Source organism: Ornithodoros turicata, unplaced genomic scaffold, assembly GCF_037126465.1.
Source record: "Ornithodoros turicata isolate Travis unplaced genomic scaffold, ASM3712646v1 Chromosome44, whole genome shotgun sequence".
NCBI classification, from domain to species: domain Eukaryota; kingdom Metazoa; phylum Arthropoda; class Arachnida; order Ixodida; family Argasidae; genus Ornithodoros; species Ornithodoros turicata.
The window spans coordinates 271,016-296,329 of record NW_026999374.1 but is presented as its reverse complement, the minus strand read 5'-3'; the positions used below and the strand labels follow the sequence as shown (position 1 = coordinate 296,329).

Below are 25,314 nucleotides of genomic sequence, written 5' to 3'. Positions count from 1 at the left end.
CTTGTGGGACTGCAACGTAAAGTTAGTGTCTGTCCAAAGGGGACTACCTCCATACGTAGGTCTGCTGTTTGATGACAATACACGAAAGAGCCTCCATAGGTAATTCTCCTGCTTGATGAGAATACAACGGTATATGAATACGACGAGGTGGCAAGACGTGCACTGCTCTTCGCTTTAGGGCGAGAGCAGTACTGTTTTTGAAATGTGATGTGAACAAGCTTTCATTTGTCCCATCCTACAGTTGGCAATACGAAGGCATGCACTGTCGCTGCTCTGTTAGGCCTAGTGGAACTATTTCCTTTAAATTTTTTCACGTTCGTTTCTCGTAACTGCAACTGTTTTGTTGAATAACAGGGTGCGAAGCCGTGTCTCCCGTTTGAGAGAACGGGCTATGATAAAATGTGCGACAACAAATGTGTGTTGGTGTTCAAAGTGCGAGCACCTCAGCGTTACTTTGGAAAAGATGTATTGGATGAATTTAAACTTGCCGCGCCTGGTAAAGTTCGTGGTGGGCAGAATAAAAGGTACGGTTATTATGAGGTGGTAATGAATGATTTGGAAGCAGTGAGGTTGCTTAAGGAGGAGGGATCGGTTGTGATTGGGGGGAGTAAAGTTGATGTCTTTGATTTGGGAGTAAAGACGAAGAGGGTCACGGTGTTCAGGTACCCGATTGGTTATCCTCACACAGACTTAGAGAAGGAACTGAGGCAATACAGAGTTGTAATTCAAACACTGAAGGAGAAGTACAGGGGTGACCACGAGGACTGAGAGATGGGTACGGGATTCCTTCTCATGGAGCTTAGGGGGGAACTACCCAGCTTTTTGACGGTGAGAGGGACACGCGTTGAATGTCTGTACCACGGGGTTACACGAAGGTGTGCTGAGTGTGACTGTAAGACCCTTAGATGACGGTGGTATCTCTCCTTCTATGAAGGAGAATGTGGGAAGTGTACGGCAGAAAAGGAGAGGAAACGGAACGTCCCTGCCGACCTTAGAGTTTCGGCGTGGGGAGGAGCTTCTGATCCTGCTCACACTCCGTGGATTTCCGACGAGAATTTTCCTTGTTTTGGAAACACGGACATGGAGGGGAACGACGGTGTCGCTGAGGATGTGAAAAATTCGGCGGATGCGCATGGTGGCGATAAAAATTCGGTAGAAATGCGGGAGAATATTGCGGGAAAAGCAGATAAGGAAATGAGCGGGCACTTGAGGAAGAAAGTGCTGTCTTTCATCAGGTTCATCATGAGAACAAGCAGGATGCTGAAGATGACGAAAGCCAGGTTAGAGGAGGAACCGGAGGCAGTATTTGGAAGGGTGTAGTAGGGTGGACATCAAGAAAGTTTGAGGTGCTCAAAAGTCTCTCTAGTGATGAATATGTCGAATGAATATGTCGGTAGTTCCGGTCGGTCGTTCCGGTAGTCGGTCGTTAGTTCTAAAAATAATAGAAATAAACCGGCACAGAATTTCATAAAAATGTAATTCTGTGTCGCTTTATTTTCCCACCTATCATGTAAAGCCCTCGAGCATATGAGGTAAGTAATTAAATAAATAGATAAAATAAATAAAAAAGTGAAGAGCGTGTGAGTGACAGTAGTAACAGGAATGATAGAGGCATGACGATGAAAAAGGAGGAGGATATGGATACCTTATGGATTCTTACAAGGATACGGAACTTTTTAAGTAACATAAAGCAGTTCGTGTTTGTTAACGATTTCCCGCCCTCATTAGACCGAGTAACTTCCAAAATCTTGCAGGGTTCGGTTATTGGCGCCCTGTTATTTCTCATTTAAATTAATGACCTTCCATCTGGATTGACATCTCGTATTCGCATATTTGCTGATGATAGCGTCATTTATCGTCATGTATCAAGTTCGTCAGAACAAATTGCCTTCCAAGATGACCTTCATAAGATCGTTTCCTGGTGCTCCTGTGTGTGTCCGTTCATGATGCTGTAGGGTCGAAATTTCACCGAACTTAGCATGGCAAACACAGCACTTGTGCGGCTTCTCGCCCGTGTGTGTCCGCTTGTGTCGCCTTAGGTTACTGCTCTGGCTGAACTTAGCAGGACAGACATCACACTTGTATGGCTTCTCGCCTGTGTGTGTTCGTTCATGACGCTGTAGGGTCACAATTTCACTGAACTTAGCATGGCAAACACAGCACTTGTGCGGCTTCTCGCCCGTGTGTGTCCGCTTGTGTCGCCTTAGGTTACTGCTCTGGCTGAACTTAGCAGGGCAGACATCGCACTTGTATGGCTTCTCGCCTGTGTGTATCCGCTTGTGCTTCCGTAGGTTAGTGCTCTGCCTAAACTGTGCTGGGCAGACATCGCACTTGTATTGCTTCTCGCCTGTGTGTGTCCGTTTGTGCTGCTGCAGTTTCCCTCTCAGACTGAACTCCGCAGGGCACACATTGCACTTGTACAGCTTCTCACTTGTCTGTGTGCGCTTGTGAAGCCGCCAGTGCGTAATCTGGCTGAGCTTCGCGGGGCAGATACCACTCTTGTCCGGCTTGTCTCCCGTCTGTGCTCGCTTGTGGCACCGCAGGCTCCTCCTCAGGTGGGACTGTCCAGGACAGAGATCGGGCTTACATGACTTCTTGTTAGTACGCTTTGACACGTGGCTTTCATCACTCCCAGTCGGTGCGAATGCAGGGCGACAGATGTCGTACGTAAGACTCTCATCTCCCATCTGATCATTCGGTGGTGAAGTAACGGCACACATTTCAGACTCACTGTGACACTGTGCAAACACGTGCTGTTTCAGGCTGTCTTTCAATGTGTATGTAAGTGCACATGGCTTGCTCTGGTCTGAAAGTCGCTCAGCGGGTCGACCTTCCGTAGTGACTAGTGGTGCGTTGTAGAACTGTGGTTCAACAGTCATTGTGCTGATCTTGAACTGTGCCTCTGAAGAAGTACAACCCGAAGAGTCTTGATCACAAATGCCTCTGGGTTGGTCCTTTACGTGGAGCAAACCAGCGCTTGCTCTTGCTCCTGGAATTTCGGAAATCGGAAATTAAGAGGGCATACCAGTACAGGCGCATCTCTGATTGACGATTTTTGGAAAAACTTGATCGCGCTGCATTCCCTGTCACGCTGCTCGCTTCCGACTGCGCAAATAGCCCACCTTGTGCACTACTGAGGCCCCGTGTTTAAAGTAGCTTGCCCCCTTACTCTGGCACTTCCTGCGAGTTAAAGTGTCGGACTTTGACACGGAAGGCCCAGAGGTAGAGTCAGGACAGTCACAACCTTGTCTTTCATTCCTTTTTGCTGAAATTTTTCGTAAATCTTCGTATTGTTTGGACACCTGAAAGCTGTACTCCCTGTCTCTCTCTCTGTTGGGGATTATTTTTGCTCCAATCAATTCTCAGTACACCACGTGACACTGAACCAGTTTCAAACATTTATTTTTACTTAGGAGCTCGACAAGAACCGAACCGTTTTCTTCGAACCGAAAACACCTTCTACGCTTCGACATCCTGGTCAGGAGTGACTTCTGTTTTTGTAAGAAGAAAATGAATAACAAGGATTGTCTTTTTCAGCTGGATTTGCCCTCCCAAAAGTGAACAGTCTTTTCCAATGTCGAAAGGGATCCTTCATTCTCAGATGCTTGCAACAGCCATCCTCACTAAATTCAACAGACAGTGGATTTCACACAAATGCAAAGAAAACACAAAGAAACAGGAACCACAGCGTGCGCTTCGTGACGAGCCCAATTCATGCAAGTTCCTGAGAGTAGACTCTGTTCGAACGGCGTAATAAACAATCGACAGGTTAAAATTTAAATGAAGTATTACGGTCAGAGGACTAAGCGATAGATGGCAAGAGTAACTATAGTCAACTTAGAAATAAAGCACCAGCTACAACTGTTGTTTTGACTTTCGTAATAACACGAAGCCCGTGCTAATCCTGCAGAATCTGTAGATGACCAATACTTATGCCAGCAGAAATTCTTTCATTTAGCATCCACGAATGAGGCCTAATTTACAGATGATATTTACAGCAGATATTTTTATAACTGTTGTAGATTCGGCATACAAATTCTTACATCTTCAATTCTGTAATTTCTACCATATCTCTGACAACCATGTGGTTGACATATCAAAATGCAATGCAATGAAATGCAATGCAATGGAATCACTTCAAAGGTCTTCATTTTCAAACTACGGTAGTTTCATTTATAATCGAATGATGCCCACCGGTCACTTTTTTTTTTCTCGAAAAAAATATATGTTATCCCACCCACAAAGAGATGCAAAAGGTTCCTGATCACAGGTCTCTGTGATCTTTTCTTCTCCGTCCACGGCGCTTCGAAGCAACCGGCGCAATTTCGCGGCTTAAATGTTTTTCCAAATTTGTGACCTTGTATCTCTTGAACAAGATGTCCCATTTGAACGAAATTTTTTTTTGCTGACAGAGTGGATGACGCACGTTCCACTGTGGCTATGAAATTTATATGGTCAAGAGAGAAGTATACGAAAAAAAAATCCCGAAAACGCAACAGAGAGCCTTCTTCCCGCACGTTTGGAAGGTCATGGCCGAGGCCTTGGATCTCCGAATGTGATGTTCTTTGCATGAGCAGAAAGATCATTCTTTGCTCTTTCGTTTGATTTAAATACATTGCTTTATCTTCAGCCATTACCACATCCTCCCACCACTTGTGGTATCAAATGCGAAATCTGTCCATCTCTTGAATGATGACTCCTTGTTTGTTCTGTTTTCTAGTGTGGTTCTACACTTCATTAAAGCATACATGTGCCCATTTTATCGTTTAAAAACCTGTTATGCTGTCAGGTTTAGAATGCTATTAATATCCTGCCCATGACGCCATGAGAATTATCACAACGCAATTACAAAAAATATATGACCTGTATGAAAAAACGTGTGCTTTAAATTGTTCTATCACCATGCGACGATCTCCCCCTTCCTTATAGGCATAGACTTGATGGGAGTGTATGGGAGGTTTATTGGTCGGCGTCTTTCCTCTCTCAATTTACCGTTCGAATCTACTAGTTCATCCTGTTTGTTAACTAGATAAGACAAGTTTCTTAACTGACTCTGTGGTGTATTCATGCTGCTTGCTTAGAAGTTGACTGCCCGAATTAATTGTTGTTTAGACTTTGTTTCAGGTTTTCACTCGATTGGTATTAATAAAAGTATTCTCCGAGTTGGGAACTATGTATGCAGGATGTATGAGTTGTGTCCGTTGATTTCCTCTGTGGAGAAGATTTAAATATTTCTCGCCTGTCTTAGAAAATGATTGCTCGAAATAATTATTGTCTCGTATTTGTTTCACTTGTTCACTTGATCGACATCAATGAAAACAATGATCTTGAGTTGGGGTTTTCCGGGACCTTTTTTTCCTGGACACGAGGACATATGCGACACAACAGAACTGACACTTAACTGAACAAACTCTTTCACATGTACGGGTACATGGCCTCTGTACTTTCATGGTTTCATTGTCTCTCGTGGCTACGTGCGAAGCCACAGGCCCGCCCCGGTTTCCTGCAGCTGTTTTGTTCTCTGGCCTGTGTCTGTTCATCAAGTGAATGAACTCTGCACGACAGATGTTGCGTTTATATGGCTTCACACCCATGCACACCCTCTGGTAACACTGCAGGTTTGTGCTGTCCTTCGAGGCTGCAGCACAGAGAATGCTCCAGTATGGCCTTGCACCTGTTCGAGTCTACATGTGATGTCCCAGGCACACACTGTGGCTGAATTCTGCAGGACACACACACATCAGACTTATAGAGGTCCTCAGTCGAACGCATCTGCTTGTGACGACACAATCCATTCTTTAAGCACACCCTGCAGCAGAGGAGGCTCACCTATTCGGCTTCTCAGCCATGTGCGTCCAGTTACGATTGTTCAGGTTCGTCACCTGGCCGAACTCTGCGCGGCAGATATAGCACTGGTGTATAGCTTCTAGCCCGCATGCAGTGCTGTGGGTTTGTGCCATGGCTCATCCTTGCAGGACAGAGTTCACGCTTGTAGGACTTTTTGCGCACGTGTTTTCACACGTAATACGACAGACCCTTGCTCTGGCTGAGGTCCGCAGGACAGATATCGCACTTGTACGGCTTCACGCCCTCGTGTCTCCACCTATTGCTCTGATTCCACAGCTTCCTGCTCTTGTTGAACTCGGCAGGACAGAGATCATACTTGTACTGCTTCTCGCCTGTGTGTATCCGCTGGTGATATACAGTTGAACCTCTCAATAACGAACGTCCATTTAACGAAATCCTCCGTTTAACGAAAAATTTCCGTTGCACGAGCGCGTCCCCATAGACGCCAATGTATTTTTGAGCTCGATTTAACGAAATACGTTCGTTTGGTCACCTCTATTTAACGAAGTCCCCGGGCTCTCCTGCGCGCGTCTTTGCCCCTTAACCACAAAGAAAAGGAGGAGAAACTTTCCTTCTCCGTTGGTTTTACGCGAGTTTTCGTTGGTTACTTCGGTTGTCACGTGCTGGGGGCGCGAACGTGCAGACGTGTGCTTCGCCTCTGCCGGTAATCGGTGCGCCGATGCTGTGCGCCACGACAGTGCGTCGCGCCGGCGCGAGGCTCTCTTCGCACCCGTTTTCGGACAAGAAAACACGCATTGCTGACATTTTTTGCTCACGCCTCGCGAAGTCTTATATGCTTGTGTTGATGACGACGACAGTACGTTGTGGTTTTGTGCCTTTTCATTACAGTAAACCCTCGTTAACTCGAACTCGCTTATCTCGAAATATCGGTTATCTCGAATATTTTTTGCGTCCCGACCCATGTCCCAATGCTTCCTATATATTTGGGCCCTTTTAAGTCGAAGCTTTTTTTGCCCGAGTATGGATATCTCGAAATCCCATCACCGGTAGGTCTGCGTTCCTACGGCTGATAACGTGCATTCTTCGGTCACCCAGGCTAGGTCAAGGTCAAAGCCTTTCAGTCCTAGTGACTCACGCCTCACGCGCCGCTAACTGTGGCAGGCAGACAGCACTCCCCTTTCCACCCAACGTCACTCCTCCTCCTCCTCTGCATTCGTCCGAGCATCTCTCGTTTTGTTCTTCGCGGCGCTATGATGGCTGAACAACGCGCATGAAAGTCCCTGACTTTGGGGCGGAAGGTGGCACTTATCAAAGGCCTGGTAGCAAGTTCATCAAGCCAGTAGCATGAACTGTTTCATTCATGCGGGTTTCTCGTCTTCCACCGCCGTACAGGAGCCAGCAGACCACTTCAGTGGCTGTGATGAATTGTGCAACGACGTGATGCGCCTCGCATGTTTTGGGGAGAGTGAAGGACTTCAGCATCGAGGACTATGCGCTTTACGACGGCGATGTTCCAGTAGTGGTGAACTGAGTGATACAGAAATCGTCGAGAGTGGCCGCGGTAGTGACGTGCCGGGAGGAGCGTCTCATGCGTTGCACAAATGCGAAGCAGATTGCTAATTACGGAGTTATTCAGTCTCAGATGATGTTGAAAAATAAATGGCTTCGGAATTGTTTACGAGCCCTATTACAGTAGGAACGCTTTTTCTTTACGTTTCATAACATAGCGCATTGTGGTAACATCGTGGCAACGTAATTTTCGCTGTTCGCTTAACTCGAAACCCTGCTTATCTCGAAATTTTTTCCGGTTTTTACGACTTCGAGTTATCGGGGGTTTACTGTACTTTTTTTTTTGTTCGCGCCGCTAATGCTGACGGTGGTAAAATGGGCATGATGCCGCTGCCGTTCAAGGTTCCATCGACGCAGGCGTCTACGCGACATGTACCCATTTCTCGTTCTTTTCAGCGGCGTACTATTGTTGTTTCCGGACGTCATGAGTGAAAGTGAACCAAAGAAACTTCGATACGCGAGCGCGTAGGAAAAAGCAGTCGAGGTTCATCCGGAGTTACGAAGGTAATGAACGCTCAGAGCGACACTGTGCACAAATTACTTGTTACCTAGCATTATGTAATGAATAAAGCTTGATATTTTGTGCCCTTCTTACCTTAGTACCTGTTTCATGACAAATGACGTTTTGCGGAACGCACGGCGCTGGTAGTGCGGCGGCCATCTTCGTTTAACTTGGCGTGTTCCATTTAACGAATATCTCGACTTAACGAAACAAAGAGTCAGCATTTACAAATTCGTTATATAGAGGTTCAACTGTATGACCATAGCTCAACATTTTAGGCTGCCGAACTCACGATTGCAATCATCTAATAAGCCATGAGTGCAGCCGTGTGCGACTGATATGAAGGCCCACGTGGCGCATTACTGAGCTCGATCATGCCACATATTAGCAAGCCCATCAGATGACGTTACGCTTGTGACCAGCTATGGGCAATAATAAAATTTACTCAGGCTTTGGTGGCAAGTATGATGTTATCCTGTGAGTGCGCTAACGAGTAGCACGATGGTGAGTAGGCTATGTGGACCCCTGCGACAGTTCATAGCCCGCGGCTGGCCTCACGCCTCACTTATCAGGTCGTTGTGGTTGTGAATTCTGCAGCCCAAAATGACAACCGATGGATTCAACAGGCTCACACTATGGCTAAACACTGCAGCACAGAAGATCGCACTTGTATGGCTTTTCAACCGTTTGTGACTGCTTGCAAAGCTGTAGGTTCCTGCTCTGGCTGAACACTGCTGGGTGGACATCGCATTTGTCTTCTCGCCCGTGTGTGTCTGCCTGTTATTCGACAGGCCCGGGCTGTGCCTCAACTGTGCAGGACGGAGATCGCACTTGTACGGCTTCTCATCTGTGTATGTCTGCTTGTGCTGCTGTAAGCTCCCGCCCCGGCTGAACTCCCATCGCACTTGCATGGCTTCGTGCCCGTAGGTGTCGACTTGTAAAGCTTTAGCGTCCCTCTCTAGCTGAACACTGCAGGGCAGACATCGCACTTTTATCGCTTTTTGCCTCTGTGTATCCAATTACAGACCTGCAGGTGCTTACTCCAGGTTTAACTCTGCAGGACAGAAATTGCACTTCTACGGCTCCTTGCCCGTGTGCTTCTGCTTGTGCTTTCTCAGGGTCGTGTTGCGGGTGAACTTTGCAGGACAGAGATCGCACTTGTAAGGCTTCTCGCCTGTGTGTGTCCGCTTGTGCTGTTGTAAGTGCCCTCTCTGACTGAACTCCGCAGGGCAGACATCACACTTGCATGGCTTCTCACCCGTGTGTACCCTACTGTGCAGCTGTAGACTCCCGCTCTGGCTGAACTCCGCAGGGCAGACATCACACTTGTATGGCGTCTCACCCGTGTGTACCCTACTGTGCAGCTGTAGACTCCCACTCTGGCTGAACTCCGCACGGCAGACATCACACTTGCATGGCTTCTCACCCGTGTGTACCCTACTGTGCAGCTGTAGACTCCCGCTCTGGCTGAACTCCGCAGGGCAGACATCACACTTGCATGGCTTCTCACCCGTGTGGACCCTCTTGTGGAACTGTAGACTCCCGCTCTGGCTGAACTCCGCAGGGCAGACATCACACTTGCATGGCTTCTCACCCGTGTGTACCCTACTGTGCAGCTGTAGACTCCCGCTCTGGCTGAACTCCGCAGGGCAGACATCACACTTGTATAGCGTCTCACCCGTGTGGACCCTCTTGTGGAACTGTAGACTCCCGCTCTGGCTGAACTCCGCAGGGCAGACATCACACTTGCATGGCTTCTCACCCGTGTGTACCCTACTGTGCAGCTGTAGACTCCCGCTCTGGCTGAACTCCGCAGGGCAGACATCACACTTGCATGGCTTCTCACCCGTGTGTACCCTCTTGTGGAACTGTAGACTCCCGCTCTGGCTGAACTCCGCAGGGCAGACATCACACTTGCATGGCTTCTCACCCGTGTGGACCCTCTTGTGGAACTGTAGACTCCCGCTCTGGCTGAACTCCGCAGGGCAGACATCACACTTGCATGGCTTCTCACCCGTGTGGACCCTCTTGTGGAACTGTAGACTCCCGCTCTGGCTGAACTCCGCAGGGCAGACATCACACTTGCATGGCTTCTCACCCGTGTGTACCCTACTGTGCAGCTGTAGACTCCCGCTCTGGCTGAACTCCGCAAGGCAGACATCACACTTGTATAGCGTCTCACCCGTGTGGACCCTCTTGTGGAACTGTAGACTCCCGCTCTGGCTGAACTCCGCAGGGCAGACATCACACTTGCATGGCTTCTCACCCGTGTGTACCCTACTGTGCAGCTGTAGACTCCCGCTCTGGCTGAACTCCGCAGGGCAGACATCACACTTGTATAGCGTCTCACCCGTGTGGACCCTCTTGTGGAACTGTAGACTCCCGCTCTGGCTGAACTCCGCAGGGCAGACATCACACTTCTATGGCGTCTCACCCATGTGTACCCTCTTGTGCTGCGTTAGGTTCCCGCTCTGGCTGAACACCGCTTGACAGACATCACACTTGTATGGCTTCTCGCCCTTGTGTACCCTCTTGTGCTGCTTTAGGCTCCTGCCCTGGTTGAACTCCGCAGGGCAGACATCACACTTGTATGGCGTCTCACCTGTGTGTACCCTCTTGTGCTTCTTTAGGTTCCCCCTCTGGCTGAACACTGCTGGACAGACATCACACTTGTATGGCTTCTCGCCCGTGTGCGTCCACCTGTGATATGACAGGCTCGAGCTGTTCCTGTACTCTGCAGGACAGAGGTCGCACTTGTACTGCTTCTCACTCGTGTGCATCCGCATGTGCTGCTGTAGATTCCCGGCCCTGCTGAACTCCGCAGGGCTGACATCGCACTTGTGCGGCTTTTTGCCCGCGTGCGTCCACGTGCGCTGCTGTAACTGCCCTCTCTGACTGAACTCCGCAGGGCAGACATCACACTTGAATGGCTTCTTGTCAGTGTGTATGCTCTTGTGCAGCTGTAGACTCCTGCTCTGGCTGAACTCCGCAGGACAGACATCACACTTGCATGGCTTCTCACCCGTGTGTACCCTCTTGTGCTGCTTTAGGTTCCCGCTCTGGGTGAACACCGCTGGACAGACATCGCACTTGTATGGCTTCTCACCCGTGTGTACCCTCTTGTGCTGCTTTAGGTTCCCACTCTGTCTGAACACTGCTGGACAGACATCACACTTGTAGGGCTTCTCGTCCGTGTGTGTCCGCCTGTGATATGACAGGCTCGAGCTGTGCCTGAACTCTGCAGGACAGAGGTCACACTTGTACTGCTTCTCACTCGTGTGCATCCGCATGTGCTGCTGTAGATTCCCGCCCCTGCTGAACACTGCAGGGCAGACATCGCACTTGTATGGCTTCTCGTCCGTGTGCGTTCGCTTGTGAAGCAGCAGTTGATCGTTCCGGATGAACTTCGCAGGGCAGACGTCGCACTTGTGTGGCTTTTTGCCCGTGTGTGTTTGCTTGTGATATCTCAGGCTCCTACTATGGCTGTACTTTGCAGGACAGAGATGGCACTTGTACGGCTTCTCACTCGTGTGCATCCGCATGTGCTGCTGTAGATTCCCGCCCCTGCTGAACACTGCAGGGCAGACATCGCACTTGTATGGCTTCTCGTCCGTGTGCGTTCGCTTGTGAAGCAGCAGTTGATCGTTCCGGATGAACTCCGCAGGGCAGACGTCGCACTTGTGTGGCTTTTTGCCCGTGTGTGTTTGCTTGTGATATCTCAGGCTCCTACTATGGCTGTACTTTGCAGGACAGAGATGGCACTTGTACGGCTTCTCGCCTGAGTTTCTCTCTTTGTGACGCTGTAGCTGGAAGCTCTGGCTCAACTCTGACGGGCTGCCGTCGCACTTGTGTGGCTTTTTGCCAGTGTGCGCTCGCTTGTGAAGTCGCAGGTGCGCAATCCAGCTGAACTCTGCCGGGCAGAGGTCACACTTGTGCGGTTTCTTGTTTATATATGTTCGCCTGTGACACCCCAGACTCGTGCTCTGGCAGAGATCGGACTTGCTTGGCTTCTTGTCAGTACGCTTTGACACGTGGCTCTCGTCACTCCCAGATGGTAAGACTGCAGGGGGACAGATGTCATACGTAAGACCCTTCTCTTCCATCTTATCATTCTGGTGGAGAAGTAATGGGACACTTTTCAGACTCGCTGTGACATTGTGCAAACATGTGCTGTTTCAGGCTGTCTATGGATGTGTACGGAGGTGCACATGGCTAATGTGTTGGTGTGTGCGTGCAATACGGAGTATAATTGCCGTCTTGGGGACTAGAAGCTGCAATTACTCCCCATTTGACTCCTTTTTTTCCCTTAGAATGTACCAGTCTCTTTAGTGTAAATGCTGCTTGGCAGCCCAGGTGTGCACGGCCCTTACTCTGGCACACAACCATCCTGGTGATGGAGGCTTAGAACGGGAAAAAAAAGAAAGACTGGGAAGATGAACATTCAACATCTCAGCTGGCTGGGCTCATATGGTTGTAATCGATCGAGGCTTTCTTAAGTGCCTCAAAGCCGCTCAAGATCATCTACCTGAGCTGACGGGCTGTTGAAGGGCTTCTTCCTAAGGTACTGAGCTAAGAGCGGGGTTACAAAAAACGAGCAAAACTGAAACCTGAACAGAAAACAAAAAGAAAAGTTAATTTTTGGACGAATCGGAACAAAATGAAAACTGAAACAAAATTATGTGATTCGGAGGAAACCGAAAACCTATTTTCGATATTTTGTGTATGTGTGCTCATGGTCAGAGCACTTTGCATGTTCTTTGGCCCATATCAGCTGCTGTGTTTCTTTTCTTTGTGGTAGACAAAATGGCATTCTTGACGATCTGTAGATGAGGCCGAACTTTTTTTCAGGCTTAATCTTTATGACATTTTCTTTCTATAAAACTGCTAACGAAAAACTTTAAGGGGCGACTCCCCCCCCCCCCCCTCTCGCGAACTTCTGGGTGACAACTCGGAAATGCGCCGAGAGCTTCCATAATTCAGAGCTGCGATTATCGCATTACCTACAACTTTTCTGGGTTATGTAGCAGTCAAATCAAAAGTCGTCAGAGCCGAATCATGAAAGCAAATACAGATGCGTGATTTGGGTCGTGTACCCCTGGGGGATCAGGTACAACATACAGAATAAGACTAGTCGAGGCCCATACAGGAGCATGTTGCTTTCTCCAGAAAACATCTGTCCTTTTTGTGCAAACAGCAACTTGGTCATTTACTATTTCCTTAGGTTCAACAGTGATGCAAAACTGGATCAAGAATCTCCGTGTCTACTTTGCCCACTTTCAGAATCTTTCGTAGAACAGGGCGTGTGCTAGAAAGTCGATGCATGTCTGCCAGAAAACTAAAATGCATTTCTGTTGTATCCCTCTTTTTGTCAAGCTATCGAGTTTGGTGTTGATTAAAAGTCCTCGACCATTTTGTATTTACCTTCTGATGTTGAATCACAGTTGTGTTCCATTTGGTCCTGTTCTGTCGAGATTGCAACATTGTAAGGCTCCGTTTTCACTTCCGTAACCGGATGTTCCTTCGAGGATTCCTCTCGAGGTTCTTCTTTAATGTCACACGTCCCAGCTGTCACTCCTGTAGTAAAACAAGAAAGGAGAGAAGTAAGCCACACTGCAAATCATCAAGTCACATGATGACCCCATCTGTACCCAACCCAACTCGAAAGTAGGTTGCAAATTGAGCATCCACACTCCCACACCATTCGTAACAGCCACCACTACGGTGCGCATATGCGCCGCATGTTCGGCGGATGGATACGGTCAAAATGTTCCGCACGGTTTTTCCTGTGCTACGGCTAGAGGGCGACACAGAATGACGCGGTTTACGGAGCTTTGAGACGGTATTTATCCGTACTCACGTTTCATGCTTTTTTATAAAAACGGAAAGTGATACACATATAAATTTGATGTCTATCGATTCCTGAAACATTTCCAGTGAAAGTAAATTGAAAGTTTTTTTTCGAAACGGCTATAGAAGTTTAATAAAACCTGTTCAAAGAGGGAGGAGAAAAATTGGGTATTTTTTTCGCAGTCGTGACATCGCCGTAAAATACATACGACATGTATGAGAAATCTAGTAGCGTAAATATCTTCATCTCGTCTTCCTCTTGATGATGAAACCACTCGCGTCAAAATCTGAGCGGTGGTTACCAAGAAAAAGCATAAAAGCTGTTCCGTAGGAAATACATTGGGACGGAGAGCTGGTATGCCCTCTTAACTATATTCCAGCTAGTGGTGCGCCCTGTCGCCAGTAACGAAAAGTAGGGGCGCCTCCACAGCCAATAGTGCACGAGATGAAGCGTGGGAAAGGGCTGTTGGATGAAAGGGTTTTGGACTTGGAACAGTCATGGGCCTCGTGCAGCACCTATAGGGGGCACCACAAGCGAATCCCCTAGTGGGAGGAGTGTGCACTTCTCCCAGGGCTCGCAGCACACTCTGCGGTGTTACCTGTATGCGGCCTGCTGCATCGTCCCTAGTAGCACATATTGTGGCCTCGACGTTGCAGCAATGTTGCGAATGTTGTCCAATGTGGGGCAACGTTTATCAACATTTTGCAATGTTCCTGCAACATTATCAAAAGTGGACCAACGTTACTTGACATTCAGCAATGTTCAAGCAACATGGAAGGTCAACATCTGAGCAACATTGCGGCCGAACGTTCCTGCAGCATTGTCAGAAGTGGACCAATGTTACTTGACATTCACCAATGTTTATGCAACATTGCAGAGCAACGTTGGAGGAATATTGCGGCTCTACGTTTCCTGAACGTTGTTTATTGACTTTCCAGCAACATAACACTGCGTAACACTCTTACCCACAGAGGAAACCTACCGGTTTTACAGCTCCAAACAGTAGGTAATTACATTAGAGACGAAAGCTTGAATTAAAAACGCAGTACATGACAGGGAGGGATGTCAAAAATGTTGTTGAGTGCACTTGACTCTTGCAGATGCAAGGGCTAACTACAAGGGCGCATCCTGGTCACCGTCGCAAACGTTGTACGCACTGCTACACTTAATGAGCATGCCCCCAACACTTCGCATTTTAGTATATGCCTCATCCTGTTCGCAAATAGAGCCTACTGCTTGATGACAGTATCTCTATATCCAAACGGGATACCTACAGGGATACCCAAGTGGTCTCCCCTAGCCCCACTGCAGTATAAGTGAAGCGGAGATTTGCAGAGCTCAAGTCGGCTAACAGTGGCGTGCAAGTGCTTGCAGTCAGTGTCTACCGTAAGCACATCGATCTTCAGAACACAGAAGCAGTAAGCTATGGACGGTACGTGGAGCAGTGTGCCATCATCCAGTTTGGGAACGGCTACGACTGTAGAGTGCAGAGATGTGGCACACGTATAATACGAGTGCACCAATCATGGCTGTGTGTTTTCAGTGTGGTTTTCTTCTACATGGCAGCGTCGTGCTGATTAATTTATTTTGAATTGTCAGATTAGATTCCTATTGCAAGAAGTGCTAGCACCTGCGGGTTTGAAACTACGCATAGTTCGAAACCGCAGATAAGTGGAATTTGCCCAACCAGCTCCGCGAGAATAAAAGGGTGCGAAATCCAGGGTTTTCTAAACCTTCAAAATTGCATTTTCAAATTCTAGACCGATGAAGCGTTTCAAGGACCAGTGGGAACCGTGACAGCGGACAATTTTTTTTTTTTTTTGCATCCCGAATTTGTTTTGGGGCATTTAACCCAAAAGAGTCATACTTTATCTATAAAGCATTCCCCACTTGACTGTATAATTTACCAGGACTTTACCATATGCATCACCTCCTGATGGATACTCTTTGCAGTGCTGTTGATGTACTTGGCCCTCTTCTGGTAGGCATGATGCTACATCAGGTGGTTCTGATTTCACCCTCACGGGCTGACCGCTGAACTCCTGGGAGAGCTGCATTTCTTGGAGTCGTGATTCCAAAGGGGCTGGCAGGTGATGGCTCGTAGACACAAGTACCTCTTGCTTCCTCCTTATCCCGTATAAATTACAGGAAAGAGAAAATTGAGTCCGGGATTTAAACAAATACAGCGACGGTTTTCGTACACTCACAGAACATGAAAACCACCAACCAGTGATGGACACTAACTACTTCTACAGTACTACTAGTAGTTCAACTACTTTTCAGAGGAGTAGTTAACTACTTTTTTTAACTACTACAACGTAGCTTAACTACATCTATAACTACTTAACATTGTCCATGAACTGCAATCCCTTGGTTTCTTGCACACCTAACTATGAATCACGAGGAATGGTAAACTTTGGCTCAAGCCATTGCTACGATCGTCAAATACAAAGGCTGTGGCGGGATTCTTTCTGTGCCTACGTACAAACTAAGTTGCAGAATTACTTCACAGCAAATGAGGCTTCACTAGAAAAGCATTAAAAGTGAAGATTTAGTACACATGCACGACACAATTGCTCTGCACCTCCATTCTCATCAAACAAGTAGCTCGAGGTAAAAGTCGGAAGCACAATAGTGCCGTAAAGCTTGCGGCTAAATCGGAAGTAGTTGGCGCTTTCAGTAACCTAACTACTGTAGTTAACTACTCGAAATAGTAGTTTAACTAGTAGTTGCACACTACAATAGGAACAATCCGGGGTAGTTGGTATAAGTTCATGATGACGAATAGTAGCAAGAAGACAAGGACGGGGTAGAAGTAGACAGGACGACTGCAGAAATCGGACTGCACACGGGTTGCACACTACATTCCTGAAAGTATTTGATAACTACTTTTTAACTACAATCAGGTAGTTTACCTACATGTTGTTAACTACTGGCCATCACTGCCATTAACGGGGTACTGATGGAAGCTGCGACTCACTGTTCCTCAGAGGGTCGACTACGTCCGAATGGGTTCCCAGTTGAGATGCGAGAGCTGTCAGTGAGAAGTTCTTGGCGGAACTTGCTTAGACGTTTCCCCTTCTGAAGAAATATGATACTCACTGTTCGACGTAACTCGTTTTACTGCAATTACTGTAACCAAGTTCTTTTTTTTTGGTAAGTTGGAACTTAACTCGGCACTTTTGCACCGTGGTAACTCTTAGAGGATCCTTCCCGAACCCTACTCTCCGCATCTCTCAATGAGCTAGACTCCCCCCCCCCCCACACAAAATTGCTTGGTCCCTGACCCACCCTGGGTTCATGAGCATGTTGTCTGGCGTTGCGTTCATAACATGTTGTTTTCAGCAGTTTCATGAAGATGAGGCCGCGTGTGTTTGGGGAGGTACCGCGGATTACGCAAGAACACTGCAAATACCCACAAAAGCCTTCGGATGAGCTCTGCGAAAATGACGTTGCTGAGGGGGATATCATCTATCCTGGCACACATGGATAGTTCTTCAAGTTCTTGTCAGGGAACTGATGTTCCTGTGCTCTGGATCATCGGCTATTAAAATTAGTCTTTGCACCGGTTAAAAGAAAAACAGCTGGGTCATTCCATGCCAAACATCCCAGACAGTGCGCTTGACCATCCCCGATTTCTTTCAAATAAATTGTGGTTGATTGTTCCCATGCAGCCAATGTACTCCCAGCTTATTTTTGCCGCAAAATTTTTTTTCGCGCCATGGCCGCCTCTTGAAGATTGTGATTTGACAGGTACGCTACCTGGCGAGAAAAAATTCTAACAAAATAGCTTTTGCGCGAATTTCAACCAAATCTCTTCTGAGTGAAGACAAAGCATAATACTTTCGTGCCAAGACCAGTTAAAGGTTGATGGACACTTTTCATCGAGAGTTTATGCCCCGAGAAAACTGAAAAATTTTGGGAACTTTTGGATTTTTCCACGCAATTCTACAATATTTTCAGAGCTATTTAAACTGTTCAGCTCTGCAGTGTAGGAGGCATAGAACGTGTTAAAAATATTTTGAGGCGCGCAGACTTTGAAGAGTACGCAGAAAGAAATCGTGAATTTCGGAAATATTGCTTTTTACCACATATTCAGCCGTGAATTGCGCACTGAGGTGGTCCCGATAAAAATATGAGACAAATTGCATTTGATTGTGTGCCCCTTGAACATTTATTTTACACAGTATCATTGAAACACTTTCTGTTTTAGCAGCGAAAAAAAAAAAATTGAACTTGACCACCCCCGCACTCATCCGGCATGGCTCCTCAAGCCTGCTTCCCCCGAAGACGCATCGCCGCCGCTGCTGCCAAACGAATACAGGAGCTGCCCAAACCGAAATGCGTTCTTCAGCAAAAAAAAAACAAACGAACAAACAAACAGAACTCTAAGGAAATTAATCTTCCAAGCTTCAGGTTCTCACGAGAACGGCCTACTGCGGCGACCCAGTTCAGTAGGAGCACTGGGCCCAGGGATGTACTTCGGTGACAACAGACACTGGCGGGCTATTGAATAACCTAATTTGTTCCAGCGATCATGCACACAGCACTTACTAACACCGACTCGACAGTGCCAGGCAATGATGGGTGTGGGGGGATATGTTTAATGATTATTAAAAAAAAAAAAGAGGAACGGAGACGATAGTCATGATGGAGGCTCGCTATTCCCAAAAGCAAACAGTAGCAAAAGCAAAAAATAGGAAGAAGAAACAGAGACACAGAAAGTTATGAAGAAACACACACACAAAAAAAAAATAGCTGCTTCGCTAGTCAACAACAACAAATAACTTCACTCTTTTAGCTATCACCAAAGAACACAATAAGAGAAGGGAAGATTTAAAACTGTCCAAGAGGCATCATTGAATATAAGGAGCCAGCTCTGGAGGACGGTGTCGCCTCCGATCAAAGTGAGCCAGATGTAATAGGCGCAGACCCGTCGTCGTGGAAGTACATCCCTGGCTCCAGTGCTCCTTGTGTACAGCAGCACCGCAGAAGGCCGTTCTCATGAGAACCTGAAGCTTGGAAAGTTAATTTGTACATAGAACATGTTTTTGCAGGCAACGCATTTCAGTTTGGGCAGCTCCTGTATGCGTTTGGCAGCAGCAGCGGTGATGCGTCTTCGGGTGAAGCAGGCTTGAGGAGCAATGCCCCATGAGTGCGGGGGCGGTCAAGTTCAAACATTTTTTTTTCGCTGCTAAAACAAAAAGTGTTTCGATGATACTTTGTAAAATAAATGTTCGAGGGGCACACTATGAAATGCAATTTGTCTCATATTTTTATCGGGACCACCTCAGTGCGCAATTGACGGCTGAATATGTGGTAAAAAGCAATATTTCCGAAATTCACGATTTCTTTCGGCGTACTCTTCCGAGTCTGCGCACCGCAAAATATTTTTAACACGTTCCATGCCTCCTACACTGCAGAGCTGAACAGTTTAACTAGCTCTGAAAACATTGCGGAGTTCCCTAAAAAATTCCAAAAGTTCCCGAAATTTTTCAGTTTTCTCGGGCCATAAACTCTCGATAAAAAGTGTCCATCAACCTTCAACTGGTCTTGGCACGAAAGTATTATGCTTTGCCTTCACTCAGAAAAGATTTGGTTTGAATTCGCGCAAAAGCTATTTTGTTAGATTTTTTTTTTTTTTTTTGCCAGGTAGGTTACATATAAAATCACAATCTTCAAGAGGCGGCCATGGCGCGAAAAGAAAATTTGCTGCAAAAATAAGCTGGGAGTACATTGGCTGCATGGGAACAATCAACCACAATTTATTTGAAAGAAATCGGGGATGGTCGAGCGCAATGTCTGGGACGTTTGGCATGGAATGACCCAGCTATTATGGGACACAGGAGTGGTGAGGGACGATATGTTCACTCTTGACAGCAATTTTGAAAATGAGCAAAAAAGATGGAACCCTCCTCATGTGTGGAATGTTACAACACCCGCTGTGGCTAGACGTCCGCCGGACAGTCCATGATATGAGGAACTAGACTCAATTACCTCAACTAACGGAACCTATGACCTAGAGATGTCCTAACTTGCTACATGATTTGGAAAGTAACGATGAAAAATGCAGGTCACTGAAAAGGCTAGCCAGCTGCAGGACTCAAACCATAAACAAATAAATAAACCGACATCTTCTGGATTTGCCCTGGGTTCGAGTCCTACAGCAGACTAACCTCTTCAGTGGCTTATCCATCTTTCATCGTTAATTTCTTAGGCACTTTAGGCTTTGTACGTATTTGTCCTTTCTATATGTGTTCCAGCCTCGGAACATTAATTACTGTCTCATGTTGCAAACCAAGCTAACTTGCACTAACGAAACCTAAACTAACTTAACCTATAAGAACTACGACACTGCGTGAATAAAGGCGACTTGCGGAATGGTGACGCCAACGTGCCCAGCCGATGTCACTCGGTACATACCGTATATTAATAACAAACTTTTTTAAAAACAGTTGTTGCCGTCATTGTTACTGTGGCTGGATAACTGCCACAATTTAAAAGCAATCAAGCCCGAATGCTGGAAATGCAAAAGGACGACACGCACACGAAGCACCCCCACACTGGGGTTTTATCGCTTTTTAAAATATACCGCCAAACAGCAGTTTTTTTTATCGCTTTTTAATTGTCACACTCTGGCACTAATGTCAAATTACGTGAGAATGTCTTGTCACATGGCGGCATTGTGACATTCAGTAGAGCACCACATGGGACACAAGTCAGGTCAGGAGAGAGACAGAAAGAAAGAGAAAATGCAATATTGCGGCGAAGGGACCCTGACTCCTGAGAGAAGAACGCAACTTCCGAGACTAGGGAACACGAAAGGACAGACACAACACGAAGCCTCGTGTTCCCTGGTCTCGAGGTTTTACATTATGCATCATCTTCACCAGCTCGCTTGCTTGCAACCATTTTTTCATTGACAACTTCCCAGACATTCCAGAACATCCTCACAGTCACAAACAACCGCATGAAATTTCACGTGTAGCGTGTTCATGAAAGCGTTGACTAACGTAACATAGCGCAATATAAACAGCGTTATATTGAACACTTTTTATTGTGTGTTGTAATTTTGAAACTTTTGTCGACGGTTTAAGCCTTACCTTGTCGAGGCATAAGCACCTGTCTGACTCCGGACTCCGGCTTCATGTGATTCGAAACTTTTTAGGTTGCGCGTCTGAGCCCGTTAGTGTGTTTCGTTTTTTCGCGCTTCATTTGCTTCATTTGCACACGACAACAAACTCAACCAGTCTCTAGGGTTTCAATCAGTAGAAAGACAACTTTTCGCTCCGATATTCACCGTGTCACATTCACAGCCTACCTTTTAAATGCATCAAAGCATTGCGCTTTGTTTCCCATTTTCGTATTCAAACTTTTCGCAACTGAGGGCCCGGCATAGAGATGCGAAATGTTGCTGCCGACGGTGTTGGATGGCGCTAACTGTATAATGGCGTCAGAGCTCTGAATGCCATAAAATATAGAAACATTGTTCCAGGTTAATAAGATCCTTATTTATAGCACACATATTAAAGAATTCAAGCTTGAGTTTTAGCTGCATCCAACGTCCAAGAACCAATTAAATTAAAATAACTTAGGTGATCAACACGTTTTTGTTTTGTTGCGTGCATAAAAATTAACGCGATTTTAATGTTATCGGAAATTAAATTATTCAAAATAAGTTATAAAGACAGCAATTTTATCGTTCTCAGGCGCATTATTATATTTCATCCCTTTTTTTACCGCCATACAGAGCACGGTGTACAGAGCAATTTTATTATTCTTGGACCTATCATTATTCTTCCTTACAGTTAGCGCTAGTGATGGGCAAGTCAGTTCATTTTTGTGAACTAATTCATTTAGTTCAGTTCACTCCACTGAACTGTCTAAAAGAATAGTTCATTCGTTCACCTGTTCGCAATTAAACACAATCAAGTAATATAGTCCCAAACTTTAAAGTGGCTCGACCAAGAGAGATACAACAAAATGATCTTGCAATTCAGTTTTCCAAAGGTTCGAGAACATCAACATAGCAAACGTAATCTTTTAGGTCGCTTTTTTATTTTGCTTTAATTTTCTACGTATTTAACAAGAAAAGTATTGCACAGATCAATATGCAAGGTGCCGTCGTCGTTCAATGTTACAATCGTGTATTTCTGATCACTTACGTCTGCTTGCTGCGAACTTGCGAACATAGAAGTGTGATAGAGTAACCGCAGTTCCAACTCATTTCATTCAAATGCATGAGAGAGCTTGAAGAAAAGTACAACGTCTAGCGTTGTGAAGGAAAAATTGGGAAGCTTGCAGTGTATTGCCGCAAAAATAGCGTGCCCGCTCCAGGGTGTGCCAGTCACACAAGCAGTCAGCCAGAAGTCAGAACATAACGGCGCCACTAGCAGTCCACAATTGCGAGAAGGAGCTCAGAGCGATCTCAGCGCAATCAGTTCTAAATGATTTACTCTTGTTCAGCGTTCGCCGTTCATATATAGTTCACTTGCCCACAGTACTTCAATCCATACGGCGTTCAAAGCCGCTCTGCTGGCTCTCCCTTCCCGCGCTTTTCCTTAAGCGCATGCGCCGTGGACGAGTAACAGTTCTGACAGGCGCTGCGAGTACTTCCAAACGACCCGCGGCATCGTTTAGTTCTTTAGTTCATCCAGTTCTCTTCCTTCACACCTTCACACAGTCCACTCGAAGCTCTCCCTCCCCGCGCTTTTTCTTAAGCGCATGCGCTGTGGACTAGCACCTTCTCTGACGGCCAACGGCAGACCCTGCGAGTGCTTCAAAACGTCCCGCGGCATCGTTTAGTTCTTTAGTTCATCCAGTTCTCTTCCTTCACACCTTCACTAAGTCCACTTGAGGCTCTGCCTCGCCGCACCGCCCGCGCTCTTCCGTAAGCGCATGCGCTGTGGACGAGCAGCATTTCTGACAGGCAACGGCAGGCTCTGCGAGTCCTTCAAAACGACTCGCGAGTCGCGACGTCGTTTAGTTCTTTAGTTCATCCAGTTCTCTTCCTTCACACCTTCACTAAGTCCACTTGAGGCTCTGCCTCGCCGCACCGCCCGCGCTCTTCCGTAAGCGCATGCGCTGTGGACGAGCAGCATTTCTGACAGGCAACGGCAGGCTCTGCGAGTCCTTCAAAACGACTCGCGAGTCGCGACGTCGTTTAGTTCTTTAGTTCATCCAGTTCTCTTCCTTCACACAGTCCACTTCAGCGCAGCGTCACAGCCACTCAAGGCCACAGCGTATGCGCCGTGGTCTCCCGCCCTTCTTCTTGCGCGCATGTGCTTTGTTAGCTTTACAAAACGTTCGTTAGATGGCGCGGATGTCACACTTGGAAGCGTATCAAAGCGTATGCGTTGTGGGTGTCGAGGCCCAATGAACTGAATTGAGGAACTAATGTTTTGGTTGTTGTTGAACTAGTTCGTTCACTTCACCCGAATGACTAGTTCAGTTTGAAGGGTTCGTCCACGAACGACACATCACTAGTTAGCGCCACGCAAGGACATTGGCACCATTCTTTCCTCCTCCTCATTTCCTACATGGCGGCAATCAAACACGTAAACAAACATGCTCGGCACAGCGCGGTTCTAGTAGTGGCAAAATAGCTTCCGGTGTTTACTTTTCACTTCGAGCCATTTGAAATGAGGTGCTCCGTCAGTTAAGGGGCTATTGGGATCTTCGTTATTTTGAAAACACCATTTGTTCCGTGCTCTCTTAGTGCACCAGCATTGTGCAGGACAACGAAACAATTTTGAGAAGAATCGACAACAGAGAGAGGGCGCAGACAAGCTGGAGAAGAACCCAGAACAGCACCTGGAGGAGCAAGACACAGGCCACATGCTCGAGTGAGAAAAACGGGACTAATCTACGGAAAATAGTAAGTTAGATCTCGACGTATAACATTAGCCCGCATAATTCATCTTGGATGAGTAATGAAATGTTGTGTGGGTCTTGACAACTATATGCTCGCTTTTGCCAAATGGGCGCCTAACTTGATGCATAATGATGAAGCATAATGCATCGGCTGGCATTCTTTTGTTGGTGTCACCGTTCCGCAAGTCGGCTTCCTTCATGCAGTGTCGTGGTTGTTAGATTAAGTTAGATTAGGTTCCGTTAGTGTTTAGCTTATTCTAGTCTGGGACACCCTGTATGTGCTCTTCCTACTTGGATGGTACTTTGTCATATACTGTGAATATATAAATTAATTAAGCGAGTCTTCATGCACACACACGCACATTGAGAATTCTATTTACATAATCATTGTTATAAAATTGCTTGCCAGCTAAGCAGATGTTGCATACTGCACAAAACTGGCCATGGCTTCCTGGTGTGTAAGTGTTGGAAAGGGGGAAAATATTAACCTCGTTCATCACACTTTACGCCTTCCAAATGTTACATCTTGAATCTGGAAAGTAGTTAAATACGTGTATCATGTTTCTTCGGAAGGAAAAAGAAGTCCTCGCAATATTTCGTCGGGAACTTCTCACCGGCACCTCTTCTGTCTGAACGTAGCTGACCCTCTGACAAACGGTGAGTCGCTGTTTTCACGAATACACTGTTCAGGGATTTCATGTTCTGTGAGCGTACGAAAACTGTCGCTGTATTTGTTTCACTTAAGGACCCAATTTTCCCTTTCCAATTTACGTGGGATGAGGACAGCACTGCGCATTAAAGAAGAGGCGAGAGATTCTTGTGACTTCGAGTCATCACATGCCAGGCCCTTTGGAATCACAACTCCAAGAAAATGCAGTTATCTCTGGAGTTCCGCAATCAGCCCGTGAGAGTGAAATCGGAACCACCTGATGTTGCATGCCTGCCACAACGGGGCCAGGTACATCAACAGCACTGCAGCGAACATCCTTCAGGAGGTGATGCTTATGGTAAAATCCTCGTAAACTATGCACTCAAGTGGGGAATGTTTGATAGATAGTGTCTGACCTTTTTCGGGTTAAGTGCCCAAAGCAAATTTGGGTGGGAAAAAAATGTCCATTGTCATTGTTCCCACTGGTCCTTGAAACACTCGAATACCCTAGAATTTCAAAATGCAATTTTCAACGTTTTGGAAATCCCTGGGATTTTCCACAGTCCTTGAGAACCCTCCATTTTGCATCTTTTTCATATTCTCATGGGGCTGGTAGTGTGAATTCCACTTATGCTGAGCTATCCGTGGTTTTGAACTAAACCGTAATTTCACGATTTTTTTTCCCACGAGTGCTCTGCGGCTTATCCACCAGTGCGGCTTATCTGATGACTTTTTTTTTCTGGTACCTTCCCCATGAGCCGGTCTTAACGAAAGGGCCAACAGTGTCTCTGGAACAGCACTGTCCTGCCGATGCACAAACAGTGCGTAACAGGGATGGGTCCACATTCGAACAGACTGGTCTTCCTGGTGGATTCCCCAAAGCAGCTTTAACAAAAGTGGTGACAGCGATTCACTTCTTCTGGAAAACAACTGACCCATCAAGCCATGAAAAATGCCAAACAATTGCACAATCCGATCTTCTTAGAACTCTAGAGCTGACCTCCTTTGTTGTACACCATGACGACCCCAGAGTGTGGACCACAGTTAGGGTTGCCACCTTTCGGG

At 46.7% G+C, this 25,314-nt stretch overlaps 2 protein-coding genes and 1 long non-coding RNA gene across 3 annotated transcripts; 1 reads left to right on the top strand and 2 right to left on the bottom strand.

The window, feature by feature from the left end:
* Positions 1–1,824: 1,824 nt before the first annotated feature.
* LOC135374131 (zinc finger protein 391-like) lies at positions 1,825–13,608 on the bottom strand. The gene is made up of 3 exons (XM_064607141.1): positions 13,533–13,608; positions 13,301–13,453; positions 1,825–2,989 (listed from the first exon to the last, which is right to left on the bottom strand). The coding sequence occupies exons 1-3, from the start codon at positions 13,606–13,608 to the stop codon at positions 1,875–1,877; spliced, it is 1,344 nt and encodes a 447-aa protein (XP_064463211.1). The 3' UTR covers positions 1,825–1,874.
* LOC135374114 (zinc finger protein 845-like) lies at positions 10,158–11,982 on the bottom strand. The gene has a single exon (XM_064607126.1). It carries the CDS (start codon positions 11,980–11,982, stop codon positions 10,300–10,302), a length of 1,683 nt encoding a protein of 560 aa, XP_064463196.1. The 3' UTR covers positions 10,158–10,299.
* A 9,668-nt stretch (positions 13,609–23,276) lies between the features above and the next one.
* Positions 23,277–24,602, top strand: LOC135374103 (uncharacterized). The gene is made up of 4 exons (XR_010416757.1): positions 23,277–23,373; positions 23,446–23,604; positions 24,174–24,257; positions 24,346–24,602. It is a non-coding gene; the product is annotated as an uncharacterized LOC135374103 (long non-coding RNA).
* Positions 24,603–25,314: the final 712 nt, after the last annotated feature.

What these genes read in the sequence shown, in the direction of transcription:
- LOC135374131 (XM_064607141.1), bottom strand. Translation starts at nt 13,608, where the DNA reads ATGCGCACCGTAGTGGTGGCTGTTACGAATGGTGTGGGAGTGTGGATG. An exon ending in GCAACCTACTTTCGAGTTGG is followed by an intron (nt 13,454 to 13,532) that starts GTTGGGTACAGA and finishes GTTTTACTACAG; the next exon opens with GAGTGACAGCTGGGACGTGT. An exon ending in CTGTGATTCAACATCAGAAG is followed by an intron (nt 2,990 to 13,300) that starts GTAAATACAAAA and finishes CCGAAATTCCAG; the next exon opens with GAGCAAGAGCAAGCGCTGGT.
- LOC135374114 (XM_064607126.1), bottom strand. Translation starts at nt 11,982, where the DNA reads ATGGAAGAGAAGGGTCTTACGTATGACATCTGTCCCCCTGCAGTCTTA.